Below are 16,903 nucleotides of genomic sequence, written 5' to 3' on the forward strand. Positions count from 1 at the left end.
CAACAGGACCAAATGACTAGAATCCAAGAGAAAAAGAGAAATTAGTCTTATCAGACATAGAGTTTGATGCGTACTTCAAATTATGGGAGAATTTCAACAGAAAAATGGAACCTATAAGAAGAATAAAATGGACATTGTAGAACTGAAATAGGATGAAATTAGGAATGCGATAGATGGACCTAATGGCAGAATATACATAGCAGAAGAGGGCTTAAATAACCAGAACATATTTTTGAAGAATATATTCATATAAAAACAGAAACAAGAATACAAAATATAGAAAAAATAGAACAGGGATATATGGGACAAATTATAAAAAGGTCTAATGTACAAAGACCTGAGTCCCAGAAAAGGAGAAGAGAGAAACAGTACTACAGCAGTGTGTAAAGAGTTACTAGATGTGGATTTTGCAAAACTGATGAAAAACATGAAGCCACAGTTCAAGAATTTCTATAAATCCTAAGAAGGGTAAATGCAAGGAAAACTGCCTGTAGGTACATCATAGAAAACTGCTTAAAATCAAAAACAAGAAGAAATCTTTAAATGTACTGGGTCAAGAAAGGGAAGACACTTTACCTTCAAAAGGGCTACAATAAAACAGTTGGCTGATTATTCAATAGAAGTGACTGAAACCTGAATACAATGCAATGATATCTTTTAAGTGCTGAAAGAAAACAACTGACAATTTAGAATTCTACAAGTGTCAAACGTAGCCTTCAAAAATAAAGGAAAATAAAAACATTTATATAACTGAGAAGTTGAGAGAACATATTTCCAGCAGACTGTCACTAAAAATATACTCTAAGCCTTCAGACAAGGAAAATGACTCAAAATAAAAATACAGTAATATAGTAAAGAATTACAATCATTAAAGAAGGTGAACAAATGTGTACATTTAAAACACATTAAAAAAATAAAAATTAAAAAAAAATGAACACATTAACTATATAAAATTTTTAAAATCTGTAAAATAAAATATACATAGGATTAGGACTTCCCTGGTGATGCAGTGGTTAAGAATCTGCCTGCCAATACAGGCAACACAAGTTCAATCCCTGGTCTGGGAAGATCCTATATGCTGCGGAGCAACTAAGCCCGTGCACCACAACTACTGAGCCTGTGCTCTAGAGCCCATGAGCCACTACTGAAGCCCGTGTGCCTAGAGCCTGTGCTCTGCAACAAGAGAAGCCACTGCAATGAGAAGCCCATGCACCACAATGAAGAGTAGCCCCCACTCACCACCACTAGAGAAAGCACATGCACAACAATGAAGACCCAATGCAGCCAAAAATAAATAATAAATAAATAAATAAATTTAAAATAGAAGACAGCAATAGCATGAAAAGGTAGAAGAGTGATACACTGAGTAAATACAAGATCCTTGACTTGTTTGAAAAGTGTAAAATACTCATTTTAAAAAGCTTTAAATATGTCGTGGATGTGTATTATAATTTATAGTGTAACCCCTTAAGGTATAATATAATACTATGCATCAATAATATAATGGGGAAGGGGAGGAGGATAAAACAAAATTACATAAAAGTCAAGAAATGACAATGAAAAGAAGGAAGAACAAGTAGGAAATTGAGGGTGGGGGAAGCAAGATGATAGATTTAAATTTTAATGTATCAGAAAATTAAGTGTAATCATTAAATGCAAATAGATTAATACTCTAGCCAACAAGTATTATCCTACTAGATAAAATAGCAAAACCCAAAATATCTTGCTTACAATTTATTCACCTAAAACATGAGTCTAGAAATGTTAAGTAAAAGGATGAAAAAAATAATTGAAAAGAACATTACACAGCTATCCTGATATTAGACAAAATAGATTTTAAGATAAGAAATATTTTGAGAGAGAGAAATTTTTCATGATGATTAAAGGAGCAATTCAACAAAAAGATGGGAAAGATATCTAATGGAAAGATATCCCATGCTCTTGGATTGGAAGAATTAATATTGTTAAATGGCCATACTACCCAAAGCAACCTACAGATTTAATTTGATCTCTATCAAATTACCCATGACATTTTTCACAAAACTAATTATTACCCTAAAATTTACATGGAACCATGAAGGACCCATGAATTGCCAAAGAAATCCTGAGGAAAAAGAACAAAGCTGGAGGCATAACCCTCCTAGACTTTGGAGAATACTACAAAGCTACAGCAATCAAAACATCATGGTATTGGCACAAAAACAGACATATGGATCAATGGAACAGAATAGAGAGCCCAGAAATAAACCCACACATCTACGCTCAATTAATCTTTGACAAAGGAGGCAAGAATATACAATGGAGAAAAGACAGTCTCTTCAGGAAGTGATGTTGGGAAAGCTGGACAGCTACATGTAAATCAATGAAGTTAGAACACTCCCTCACACCATACACACAAAAAAACTCAAAATGGCTTAAAGACTTAAACATAAAACATGACACCATAAAATTCCTAGAGGAGAACATAGGCAAAACATTCTCTGACATAAATAATAGCAACATTTTCTTAGGTCAGTCTCCCAAGGCAATAGAAATAAAAGCAAAAATAAACAAATAGGACCTACTCAAACTTATAAGCTTTTGCACAGCAAATGAAGCCATCAACAAAATGTAGAGACAACCTATGGGATGGAAGAAAATATTTGCAAATGATGTGACCAACAAGGGATTAAATTCCAAAATATAAAATCAGTTCATACAACTCAATAAAAAAAACCAAACCACCCAATCAAAAAATGGGCAGAACAGATAAATAAATATCATTTTTCTTTTTGTTCAAACTTTAAAAATAACTAGGCAGAAGACCTAAATAGACAATTCCCCAAAGAAGACATACAGATGGCCAACAGGCACATGAAAAGATGCTCAACATCGCTAATTATTAGAGAAATGCAAACCAAAATGACAAAGAGGTACCACCTCACATTGGTCAGAATGGCCACCACCAAAAAGCCTACAAATAACAAATGCTGGAGAGGGTGAGGAGAAAAGGGAACCCTCCTTCACTGTTGGTGGGAATGTAAATTAGTGCAGCCACTATGGAAAACAATATGGGGATTCCTTAAAAAACTAAAAATAGAGTTGCCATATGATCCAGCAATCCCACTTCTGCGCATATATCTGGAGGAAACTCTAACTTGAAAAGATACATGCACCCCAATGTTCATAGCAACACTATTTACAATAGGCAAGTCATAGAAGCAGCCTAAATGTCCATTGATAGATGAATGGATAAAGAAAATGTGGTACATATATACAGTGGAATACTACTCAGCCATAAAAAGAATGAAATATTGCCATTTGCAGCAACATGGATGGACCTAGAGGTTATCACACTAAGTGAAGTAAGTCAGGCAGAGAAAGAAAAATATCATATGATGTCACTTATATGTAGACTCTAAAATATGATACAAATGAACTTATTTACAAAACAAACACTCATAGACACAAAGAAAACTTATGGTTACCAAAGGGGAAGGGAGAGGGAGGGATAAATTAGGAGTCTGGGATTAGTAGATACAAACAACTATGTATAAAATAGATAAACAACAAGGTCCTACTGTGTAGCACAGGGAACTATATTCAATACCCTGTAACAAACCATAATGGAAAAGAATATGAAATAGAATATATATATATATATATATATACACATATATATATATGAAACCATAACATACATAACTGACTCACTTTGCTATACACCAGGAACTAACACAGCATGGTAAATCAACTATACTTCAATTAAAATATTTCAAAAATAAAATTGAAAAAGATATTTCATTTCTAAATTTGTATGTATCAAATGACATGTCAGCAAAATATATAAAGCAAATATTGTCAGAAGTAAAATGAAAAATCAAATCTACAATTCTATTTGGAGATTATACGTCTTTCAGAAACTGATTGAAGAATCAGACAAAAAATGTCATTAAGAAAAAAGACATTTCAACAACATGATATCTGTCCATCTATTTCTGGTCACCCAGAGTTTCCACAAATTTTCATAGATATTGTTTACACACATACACACACACACACACACTACCTATCTACAATTATAACCAGCAATGAGAAAATACACATTGTTATCAGATGTACATGGTGCATTTACCAAAATAGACTATCTGATAGACCAAAAAGCAAGTATAATGAATTTTAAAAGATTGAAGCATATACTGTATGTTCTTGGACCACTGTGGAATTAAGCCAAAAATCAACTCCAAGAAGATAACTAGAAAGTCACTAGATAGGGAAATTAAGCAGGTACTCTAGATCATTCATAAGTCAAAAAACAAATCACAGTGTAGATTACATGATATTTTTAACTAAGTGATAAAATATGGCATGTCAAAACTTGTGGATTACAGCTAAAACAGTAAATAGAGGAAGATTTATAGCTCTAGTTCTATAAAGAGAAAGGAAAAAAGGCTATAAAATCAGTAATATAAGTTATCAGAAGAAATGTTTAAAAGCCAATCAAGTCAAGAGAAATTAGAAAAAGAAAATAATCAACATGACCTGGAATAAAAATAAAGTAGAAAATTTAAGGAGAAATTAAAAAGCCAAGTGTGTTTTTGAGAAGACTATAAAAATCAAAAAAACCTTAGTAAGGCCAGTGAAAAAAGCTATGTCACAAATTACCATTTTCAGGAAAAGATGTCACTAAAGATGCTACAAAGATAAAAAATTATTAAGAGAGTATTTATGGTAGCACATTTAAAAGTTAGACAAAATGTACAAATTCCTTTAAAAAGAAAACTTATCAAGCTAGCATAGGAAAAAAGTTAAAATCTGAGCAGATCTATAACTATTTTAAAATGTGAATCCTTAAATAAAAATCATGTCACAATTAAAACTCCAGGCCCAGATGGCTCCAAATGGAATTCTTCCAACTGTTTAAGAAAGAATATCAGCAATGTTACACAGACTGTTCCAGAGAAGGCAGGAATACTTCTCAAATCCTTTTTGAGGTCAGCATATCCTCACTACTAAAACCTATTGAGAACATGACAAATAAGAATAATTACAGGCCAATTTCTCTCTGACCATAGTTTAAAAAAATAAATGAAATATTAGCCAATAGAATTCAGTGGTCTATAAACAGTAATATAACATGACCATGGGGAATTTATTCCTGGAATATGAGATTAGTTAAACATTTTAAAAGCAATGAATGTAAATCACCACATTTAAATTATGAAGGAGAAAATCGCTACAATCATTACACTAAATATATAACAATAATTAGATAAAATAGAAGATTAATTTATTATAAAAATCTCTTATCAAGTTAGGACTAGAAGGGAACTCTCTTAATCTAATAAAAGACCCACCCTTCGAAAAAAACTGTACAAACATTCTCATGGATAAAATTATGAAAACTTCCCCCTGAGATCAAGAATGACTGATTATATACATGTATAAATGAATCACTTTGCTGTACAGTAGAAATTAATACAACATTGTAAATCAGCTATACTTCAGTAAAATAAATTTTTTTTAAAAAGACGAGACCAATAGCTGATAACATCACTTTTATCTAACATTGTGCTAGAAGTCCTAGACAGTACAATAAGATAAGAAAGAGAAAAGTATAATGGTTGTAAAAGCATATAATGATGCTATCCATATGTGTATATGACATATTTATACACCTAGGGAATTCAAAAGAAAGTATAGGAAAACTAATAGAATCTAAAAAGTGAATGTAGTTAAGTTCATTGAATTTCTATGTGATAGCCACAGTTAGAAAATTACATATAAACAATACCATTTGAATGGCATTAAAACCGTGATAAACACATGTGATGAAAGATGTGCGTGCCCTCTATTGAGGCAACTATAAAATATTACTGAGAGGATTACTTAAGATGAACTAAATAAAAATATACAATATTCCTAAAAAGATGCTTTATTGTAAAGGAGGTAGTTCTCCCCACATTGACATACAGATTCAAAGCAATCCCATAAGGAGTCCTGCAGCTATTTTTGTGTAGATTGACAAGTTCATTCAAAAATATGAAATACATAGAAATGCAAAGAGCTAAGACTAGCCATAGCAATCTTCAAGAGGAAGTAAAAAAGTTGGAGAACTGCACTATCAGTCATCAAGACTTATTCAAAAGTTAATTATTAATTGTATGGTGTTGTGCATGACAAATAGACCAATGAAACAAAATAGTCCAGAGACAAACCCATACATTGCTGTTACCTGATTTGCATCAAAGATGCCAACTCAAAGCAGTGGGGGAAAGCATGACCTTCTAAATAAATGGTGCTAGACAACTGTACATCCATACGGAAAAAAGAACTTTGAAACTTAGACCATTCACAAAACCCACCTACTGGTGGATTGCAGATCACTAAAATTAAAGGTGAGCACCCAGTATCAGTTACAGGAGATGAGTCGGTGTAGATGAAAGCCAGATGGTAAAGCCCTAAGAAATGAGAGAATGGCACAGTGGGGCACATAGCACACAAGATCTACATTTTACAGGATTTTGAATTGTAGAGGGAATTGTAGAGTGGGAATTGGGAACTAAGCATATTTGAGGCAGCATTGGAAGGGCCCAGAGAAAGGTAGAGATTGAAGGTAAAAGAGAAGGGGATATATATATATATATATATATATATATATATATATATATATATATATACACACACACATATAAACACACACACATATATATATACACACATGTATATGGTACACTGCACAGCATGCGGGACCTTAGTTCCCCGATCAGGGATTGAACCCATGAACTTGTACCCCGTATAGGGGAAGCTCACTTGGACTCCTAACCACTGGACTGCCAAGGAATTTTGAGAAGGGGATATGTTTGAGAAGTGAAACTAAAGGTCTTCAAGGTAGCAGAACTAGAAAAAGAGAATGAAAAGAGATTTTTGGTCCTGAATTACTCTCAAATAAGAAAAGAGCAGTATTCACTGTTAATCATGTGCAAATGACATCTTTTACAGTATGCAATACTATTGATTTTTTTTCAGGTGGTTTGAACCTTTTGTTATGCAGTGGCTAGATGAAAATGAAGACGTGTCAATGGAGTTCCTTCATGGAGCCCTGGGAAGAGACAAAAAAGATGGAGTGAGTTTAAATGACTTTCAGATTGCTTATTGTCAAGATTCATTTACACTGCTCACTTTTAAGCTAATGGGAATTTTTAGGCTTATTGCTATTAATTAAGTTTCATTTTAATCCTCTCATTACCAAAATATAATTAAAACACAATTTTAAATGCTGATAAGAACCCTAGGGAATTGCTTTAAAAAAATTGATCACCCTTTTGCCCCAAGATTCTTTACTCCTTGAATTGGACTGAATCTACAAGTTCAGTGGGCTTATACAAAGCTCCCCTGTTGTTCTGGAACCCTTCCAGGATTCCAAGATTAGGAACGGATACCCTCCCAATCCCTCTGGAGCAAATCAAATGTCTTGAGCCACAATCGGCTTGCTAAACCATCCTAATTCCTGTGGGGAATGAGAAATTGAAAGAACCAGTCCCTCAATTCAGTAATGGAGAAACCAATTAATAGCAACCTGCCCCATGATATTAGTTTTACTACACTTTCCAGAAAAGGAGATGGATGATTTTAAAATAAGCAAGCATTTTATTACTGGGAAATGAAAGTATATGATATAGGAGATTGAGCTGTTTTTGTGAAATAATGGATTCCTTCCACAGTCCCTCTAAAGTATGCTTATGAGGATGGTTTCACCTTCTCTCCCCTCAGTTCCAGCAGACATCTGATCACGCACTGTTTTCTTCCTCTGTGGTTGATGTCTTTGCTCAGCTTAATCAGAGCTTTGAGATTATTAAGAAACTGGAATGTCCCAATCCTGAAGCATTATCTCACTTAATGAGAAGATTTGCAAAGGTAGGTTAAATGGAATGAATCCTTTCTTCGCTGGGACTATGGCATGTTGTTATTTTCCTGCACAGAATTTGAAAAATGCTGTTGTTTTGTAGCATTAGTCTTGTCTGACTACTACCCCAATTTAATTTTCTAATTCCAGTAAAAATAGGCTGTTTCAGGTTTGTCATCTGACTCTCTTTTTACCCTTCCTGTTTCCTAAGTATGGATTTATCATCTTAAAAAATCTATTAATTATTCACATGAATGACTCAGTCATTTGTAATTGATGAGACTACCATAGGTGGCCAAATTAATTTCTATTTCAGCTTTGTAGCTGAAAATAAATCTTGGAATTTCATATTCAAATCGCAGGTATTTTTTTTTAATCAGTAGTATGATAAAAAGTATTTAAACTTGGAGTAATGAAAACTGAGTTCTAACTTCAAATCAGCCAATAACTGTAGTGTGAGTCTGAGCAGTTCCCTTGATTTTTTTTTTAAACATCTTTATTGGAGTATAATTGCTTTACAATGTTATGTTAGTTTCTGCTGTATAACAAAGTGAATTAGATATACGTATACATATATCCCCATATCCTCTCCCTCTTGCGTCTCCCTCCCACCCTCCCTATCCCACCCCTCTAGGTAGTCACAATCAAGGTCACAAAGTCCCTTGATTTTTATGAGTTTAATTTTCTTAGTTGGCAAATTGATTTTGAGCCACCAGATTCCTCTGAAGACCTCTTCCTCCTCTTACTGTCTAAGAAGGCTTACAAAGTACTTACTACTTTGCAAAAGTTTCTGGGGAAATATAAGAAATAAAAACTGCTGTCTCTGCCCTTCAAATCTTAAAAAAATAATATATATATATATATGTATATATATACACATAATAATCAAGACCACATGACATGAACTAATTGGAAGATGACATGAAGAGGGACACAATTCAATCTCAAGCATAGTAGAGTGCACACTAAGTTGAGCGGAAGGAAAACTAATGAGAGCTGAAATACAGTTTCCCTGGGAAAACAGGGCTCATTCAGCCTAAAAAGGTGAAGTTAGAAAAGTATTGTAAGCCACGGGAATAGCAGGAACAAAGGGAAAGGAAAAGCTGAGTGTGACGCGAAGAGCAGGGAGAAACAATCCTCTGGCAAAAAAGAAAAAAAAAGGAAAAGAAAAGGAAAAAAAAAAATCTGTTCTGGGAGAAGTAGTGGGGAATGTTAGGAGAGTGAGGATGGGTCCAGATCTTGAAGAGCTCTGCTTCCCAGGCTGAGAAGTTTATACTTAATCTTTTGAACAGTTTAAGAAACAGTGAATATTTGGAGATTTTGAATCACGGTAATGATACGACAAATGTAGGGATGTAGGGCAATGACCTACACACTCCTATGCCTGAAGGCCCTAAGGATAAGCCTGGCTTCATGGGTTGGATGATGGCAGAGGTTTCAGCTGGCTGGCTGTTTGACGAGGGCTTACTCTTTGCCTCACTTGCACAATTTACTAGCCACTTTAAGAGATGTAGTCATGAATAAGCACAATCTCTGGCCTCAAAAAACCTATAATGAGATGGCCAAACCTATAAACAACTATGAAAAAGTCAAATGCTATAATCAGGGTATCTCAGAGGTTGAAAAAGGCCTAGTGTATATCTATATCTCTCTATCTATATAGATATATATAGAGAGAGATAGGTAGAGAGATATAGATCATGTTAAAAAATAAAGACTTGCCAAAACTCGGTGAAATTGTATAATATTTAAGACGTATCAATTTGCTAGGGCTGCCATAAATAAAATACCACAGAATGGTGGCCTAAACAGTAAAAATTAATTTTCTCACAGTTCTGGAAACTATAAATCCAAGATCAAGGTGTCAGCAGGTTTGTTTTCTTCTGAGGGCTCTCAGGGCTTCTTGCAGATGACTATCTTCTTACTGTGTCCTCACACAGTCTTTCCTCTGTGTACCTACAACCCTGGTGTTTCTATGTGTGTCTAAATTTTCTCTTCTTATAAAGACACCAGTCATATGGGATTAGGGCTCACACTAATGGCCTTATTTTAACTAACTCACTTTTTGAAAGGCCCTGTCTCCAAATACAGTCATATTCTGAGATATTAGGAGTTAAGGTCTCAATATATAAATTTTGAGGGACAAAATTCAGCCCCTAAAGGATGTATACATTTAACATGCCACTGCTTTCAACCACAGACACCAACACAAGAGTAGATTACTTCATTTGTGTTATCACAAAAAGTCTAAATTTGAGATCCTTTATGAATGGAAGGCTTGAGCCTGACCCTGTCATTGGCTCTGGCTCTTAGAAAAGTTTAAGCCTGGTTCACTGACAGGTGGATTAGGAAAGGGCTTCTTGTAGGAGGCAGCATCTTTATTAACTGTAGTAGGATAGTTTTGCTGAGGTAACAAGGAAACCAAGAAACTGTATGATTTAACACAACAAAGATTTACTTCCTGCTCACCCAACATCAGATACTGGTTGGACAACCCTATGGGGGAGCCTTTGTCAAAAATAAACAAAGCCAGATACTAGTTAAAGTTGTAAGGACAGATTTTAATTAGCAATAAATGAGTGCAATGGGGAAGAGTACAGACTGAATGAGAGTCAATTTTGATTTGTACAGACGTCACTGGCTGTTTTAGAGGCAGAATGTAGGAACAGGGAGGGCACAAGCAGGGGCTCAAAAAGCAGGAAGAGGGGGTTTGGTCCACGGGAAGCCCATCTGGGTTTGCTAACTGGTGCTTATTGAAGTTAGCCTCCTACCCTCCCCCAGAGGCTGAGAGACAGGGGCCCTATCTTCAAGTGTTGGCTGGAACAAGTGGTAAATCTTTTGGCAGCCTTGCGTTTTCTCAGGCAGGCACTTTCAGGGCATGTAGAATCATCCCAGCGGTGTGGCCTTGAGCTGTTAGAAACTATGCTACTGTTCTGTTCAAGTCTTTATAGGCCAAGGTTGAGGCCTAGTAGGGAAGAGGACTTGGAAGAACCTGGGTAGAGTTTGGTCAAGAGAGAATCTTTGTGGTCCTTCACCATTCTGTGACTCAGGAGTTCTAGCTTGAGAGGTCCCACCGAAGAAAGAGCATAGGATTCATAGAATGCTGTGGAATTAGTTGGAAAGTTAGACCTGCATTGTAAAGAGTCTTAAAGAACTGGCGAAGTGGCCAAACTTCTTTAGTAGAAAATGAGAAGCCAATGAAGGCTTTTAGGCAGACAAACTGTCAGCCTAAACTGTATTAAAATATTTATCTGCCATGAGATATTTTGAACTCCAGTCTTTATATCTGTTTACTTGGAAGACTAAAGTAACCTCGCACTTTTAAAGAGGTAATAATAGCTAAAAATCATTTATTGGGACTTTCTTGGTAGCAGCTGATTCCAATTTCCCATAATGGGGAAATCTACAGTGAATTCTGCAGGAGAATTATTCTAAAAAATTCCCGAAGTCTTTTCTTGACTAACAGCTGTGTTTTGGGTGACTGACAAGAAAAGAATGAAACAGGGTCATTAGGGATAGTGTTTTTAAAACTATGTTACATGCTATTCCTGGAACTCTGTAGTAGAAGCAGATTCAGATGAGAATTTCATAATCTCAGAGTTAATATATTTAGTAACATACTGTCATAATTGCACATATTGCAAAAGTAACTAGAATTCACCCTCAGAGTAGTTGGGTAGAAGGTTATGTAAGGTGGAGACACAGAAGCACTGAGTAGGAGTAGCAGGAAAGCCGAACTGGGACTCTCTGAAGGAAGAAGAAAAGAATTAGGCTCCATGTGTCACTGAGGAAATGTGAGCTTTTATTGACACAGTAAAATAACTTCAATGAAGTAAAGCATTTTTAATCCATGGGCATTCAATGCTAATCAGTTATTATCACAAGGAGATGAATTATCACAAGGAATGAAAAACATTTTCTGGGAAATAGAAATTGGCAACCTTCATTGAAAAATAAATTCTATGTTATTAGAATTGAAAATCATAAAAATAAAAATAGTCCTTTGTAGTTAATATAATTAGCTATTTCACAGTAACTTTAGATTACTGGAGTTTGTTTTATTTCATCACATGTGACCATCAGTCTTGAAAACCCTATCCTTCTTAGGATTGGGATCCTTGTATCAAAAGATACTGAAATCATATTATCTTTCTGGGACTTAGACTGATTTAAACCATCCCCTGGAGAGAAGACCCATTAATGATATCTGTAGACACTTTAGAGGATACTTTAGCTAGCATTGTGAAATGGATCTTAAAGGGATGATTCACTATTTTTTTAATGGATCTTAAAGTAAGATGATTCACTCTTACTATGTAAGACTGAATAAGGTATCAAACAAATGCTTCAAATTTCATAGCTGGTACATTTAGGAGCCGTGATGAGTGGTAAAATGGGCACATGAGTAGTGAAAATTCCTATGGCTGTATGGATGCTCTTGACAAGTATGCGTAGTTTAATTTAAAACTGAGAAATATGAAGTAACGGTATTTTCAGTACTACTTAAAAGCAAATCAACAAATATTGACTCCTGGCTCCAAGTTGGCCATACTATGGTGAATAAGACCCACATATTCCTTGTTCTCTGGGAACATAATCCTAATTTTAAAAAATAATAATTATAATTCATTGAGTACCACTATGTGCTAATCATTATATATATATAAGATATATATATATATATATATATAATCTCTTAAGAGATAGATACAATTATTTTTCCTAATTTTTCAAATGACAAAACAAGCTCAGAAACTTTAAATAATTCAATTAAATAATTAAATAATTCAAACAAAAATGGTATGAATGGAATGCTTTCAACCACCAAGCTATACTACCTTCACATTCCAGTGTCATCAGAAATCAATTAGTAACTTGGAGAGCAGAATCTCACCATTTATTTTTACCCTTTAGACCAAACCTAGGCATCTGTAGGGGATTCTATCTTATGTTGGATGCATTAAAATACAGCATATAAAGCACTGAAGTGACATTACTAATGTCACTTAACAAATACTGCAGTCTTCTTGTCCTCTGTGTTGCTCTAATACTGTAAAGCTCCATGCATAAAATGTGACTGCAAAGATGGATTTGGACCAGGGTTCTTGTCTTCCTGATTGTAAGAGTAATACCCCTCAATGTACCGACCAGTAGTATTGACAGGATATTTAGCCTACTTCTACTAGTGTGGCATTAGCTTAGGGGAGACCATAATGGCTTTGTTTGAGTAATTGATGGCCATCCCAGCTCAATAGTACCAGAAGCTGCATGTCAAATCTGAGCTGATTGAAGCTGGGAGATACTTTATTCATCCTATCTGATTCTTTAAATATAGCAGAATCCCTTGCTTCACTGCCACAATCCTATTAGAATTTCATCTTATTTAATCTGGGGCTTTTTCAATGGTAGTTCCTTTGCTGTATTCGTAAAAGAATTATCTACATCTCATGACTATCTCTTCATATAAACTGTATTTTACCATAGAACATGAGGCAAACTGCCCCTACTAGGCTATCTGTTGCCTCTCTCTGCCTTTCTCTCTATACTGTGCCCACTGCTGAAGCCCAACAGTCCACCAAAAAGAAAATCATGACCTAAGTTCACACAGTCAGAAATCCTACCTTCCAGGCCTTCCTAGGTACCCCTTCCATCAACTGGTTCTCTCTGAAGAGTTATCTCCACCCTGCTGTGCATTAGGTAAGACAATGGTTCTCAAACTTCAGCTTGCACCACTACCCCCTGGAGGCTTGTTAAAACATAAATTGCTGGGACCCAACCCCAAAATTTCTGCCTCAGTAGATCTGGGACTGGATCAGGGAATTTAGATTTCCAACAAGTTCCCAGGTGATGGTTATGATACTGTTGGAGACATGCCTGAAGTATACATGTCTTAACTAACTACAAATGACCCTTCAACAACATGGGTTTGAACTATGGGGGTCCACAGTTTTTAAATAGTGAATACTACAGTCCTACATGATCTGTGGTTGGTTGAATTCAGAGATATGGAAGAACTACAGATATGGAAGGCTGACTATAAGTTATAAGTAGACTTTCCACTGTGCGGAAGGTCAGTACCCCTAACCCCCTGGTTGTTTAAGGTTCAACTGTACTCACTAGTATTAATTAAAGAACTAATATATAGTAGTGATTTTACTTTGTTGAATACATTAGAATGAAATCAAGGTTGCCCCTGAATTGTACATGAACACTTTAATTCAGGTGTACTTTGTATACTCACAAAGAAATGTGAGTACACTCCAGTGTACTCACAACTCTTATGGGCACAAGGCCTTAAACTACATCCTACATGGCTGAGCCCTTTTCCTTAAGTGCAACCTATCCTGACTTGCTAACCACTGGAATTTGTAGGCTAGTGGATGTGAGATCGTGGGATCAGTTTCCTCCCAGCAGGAATTCAAGGGACTAGGTTTTTCCTATGAAATAGAGGCAAGAATTAGACCATGGGACAACCTTAAGAATAATCAGAAATGGATGTCTGGATTCCCCTGCCCAAACTAGTGAACAAGTGATAGTCTGAGTTGCAACAAGCTCCTAAAGTCAGGCTTCTGTTGGTTTTTGTTCTTGCAATGTAGTGAAATGATTCCTGCAGTTTACACTATCATAAGAACCTGTAAATTGAGAGTAGTGTTCATATGTATGAATAAATCATCACTCATTAGGTAAGTCCCAAAGTAATTTTCAACATTACATCTAAAATAAGTTTTGAACAGGTGCATTTGGAAGATACTTCAGTCTGATCCACCACCTGTTTTCATAGATTTATTGGTCTGCTGCTTGATAAGATGTTATATTTTCCAAAGCCAGTCTTCCATTTAAATTGATGCATATTATCACTTTACCTTGTACTTCCACAAACTATGGATTTTCTGTTATCCCTAATTTCAGGTTTCAGATTTTCATTGTGATTTTTAAAGTCTATAAAATGAGTTCATAGTCACATTCGGTGAATTCAGCTTTGTAAATTAAACATCTCTCCTTTAGCTTAACTCCTTGGACTGTCTCCCCAAGTTGATTTTGAGCCGCAAAGAAAATTCAGACGAATAAGTTATACAAAAAATAAAATCTTTTTTGTCTTTGCTTTTCTATGGAAAGAGATGGTCTGTATCTACTGCTCTTGTTGCTTTCTCTCTTCTAAGAAAATCATGTCCACATTGGACTTATGATAATTCAAGCTCTGTAAGTAACAGCAGTAGGGTGCAAACTCATCAATACCTCTTTAAGTAATTGAAATAAAATGTAACAAAGTTTGTTCATTTTCCCTTATTTTGCATAATTAATGGGAGCAGAGGGCATCCTTAGCCTGAGAAAGAGTTATTAGATGGAGAAGGAAAATTTGGAATTAAGATGAAAAATCCAGAAAGAGGGGAAGGATTAGACAATATTTTTAGCAAATATTGCACCAATAAATAACTTACTAATTAAAGGTAAATGTATTGAGATAGTGTGATGCAACAAAAGCTGAAGTTTAGGTCTTAAGAGGTGGTCTTTGTTATTAGTAAGGCTCCTTATCATAGAAAATTACTGAAAATATTCATTGCTAAGTGACATATATGGGAATGTTCTGACCCCTCCTCTCATAATGAGGTATTTAAGAACATTGCAGAAAGTTGAAAAAATAACCACCACAAGGAATTTTGTCATGGTAGGTGTGTGGGGGGGGGGGACGGAGGGGGAGAGGATGGGAACTAGAAACCATGAGAGATGATGAAAGCATGAAGTGTCATTCATTCAGGAAAAGAAAAATCATTAGGGGGCATTAGGTAATAAGTATCCAAGCGTAGAGGAGGTTACCACCAAACAGTATACCTTCTGAGTATTTAGATAAGCTAGAAATAAAGAATTTTGTGATGGAGCTGATTGTATTAAAATGGAATGGATGCATGTGGAACATCTTCCAAATGTACTCGGAAATATTACAAATTGTCATCTAAATATAATAGTTTAATTGAGATCCTTCTTTTGGCAAGGGTGTAGATTTAATCACTACTTATGGCCTTTGTTCAGCTGAAAATGACATTTGGAAAGTTTTCCCAGTTAACGTAACCTGATTGTGTGTGTGTGTGTATGTGTGTGTGTGTAGATAGATACATATATCTGTATATACATACATATAGGTCTTTACTTACCTGGATACATTTCACAATGTTTTTTTCCTAGACCATCAATAAAGTTCTGCTTCAGTATGCTGCAATTGTATCAAGTGATTTCAGTTCATACTGTGATAAGGAAAATGTGGTAAGTAAAAATGTCTCTACTTTCAAGTATTCCTCAGTTGAGAACCACTTCTTCAAACTAATAAGTAAGCAGAGGAAGTTGTTTTCTTTCTGTTTTCATACAGGATGATAGAAAATAGGGATCTCAAGAAATTGTTTGAAAATTTCCTAGTAGTCCTGAGCTGGTAAAAAATAGAATTCAAAGGAAGGGTGAGAGCATCTCAATGCCAGCCAGCTTGTGGTTTTCCATGATGATAAGGAATAAGACTCATATAAACAGCTGAAAACCCTCATCATTGTAAACACTGGAGCTGGGACCTAGGAGTTAAAAAGTTGTTTATTGTTAATACCAACTAGTGTAGTTTTGGCACCAATACCAACATGAGTATAATTTAGCCTTTCAGTTTTCAAATAAATTGAAAAGGATGGTTAATGTAAGGAGTGGTGTATACTCTGAATTATTAACTTAGCCTTTTATTTTTTGGATGATTGAGAAAACACTGATAAAATCTAAGCCAGTATTGCAGCTTAATAAAAGGAATAAAGAGAAGTAAGATAAACTAATTTAGAATATAATCAGTGTTATTTTATGGTAGAGGGTAAAATCTTTCTATTCACCATATATAATTTTAGGAGAAATCTGTCAGTAACATTATAGTATTTTTTTTTAAACACTGAAAAAATATTTTAAAAGTCAGTGCTAGATTTTTCAAGACAAAAATCAGGGTTTTTTTTTTTAATCTTTATTGGAGTATAATTGCTTTACAATGGTGTGTTAGTT

At 35.0% G+C, this 16,903-nt stretch overlaps 1 protein-coding gene across 1 annotated transcript in view; it reads left to right on the top strand.

The window, feature by feature from the left end:
* The window catches only part of UNC13C (unc-13 homolog C), a gene marked incomplete at both ends in the record, with an annotated part of 584,133 nt that overhangs the window by 462,046 nt on the left and 105,184 nt on the right, over nucleotides 1-16,903 (top strand). Inside the window, 3 exons of the mRNA XM_079701234.1 lie at nucleotides 7,009-7,105; nucleotides 7,753-7,896; nucleotides 16,067-16,144. Of these exons, the coding sequence (XP_079557360.1) occupies nucleotides 7,009-7,105; nucleotides 7,753-7,896; nucleotides 16,067-16,144 (319 nt within the window). The remainder of the gene's footprint in view (nucleotides 1-7,008; nucleotides 7,106-7,752; nucleotides 7,897-16,066; nucleotides 16,145-16,903) is intronic.

The sequence above is a fragment of the Hyperoodon ampullatus genome (genome assembly GCF_949752795.1).
Source record: "Hyperoodon ampullatus genome assembly, chromosome: 3".
NCBI classification, from domain to species: domain Eukaryota; kingdom Metazoa; phylum Chordata; class Mammalia; order Artiodactyla; family Ziphiidae; genus Hyperoodon; species Hyperoodon ampullatus.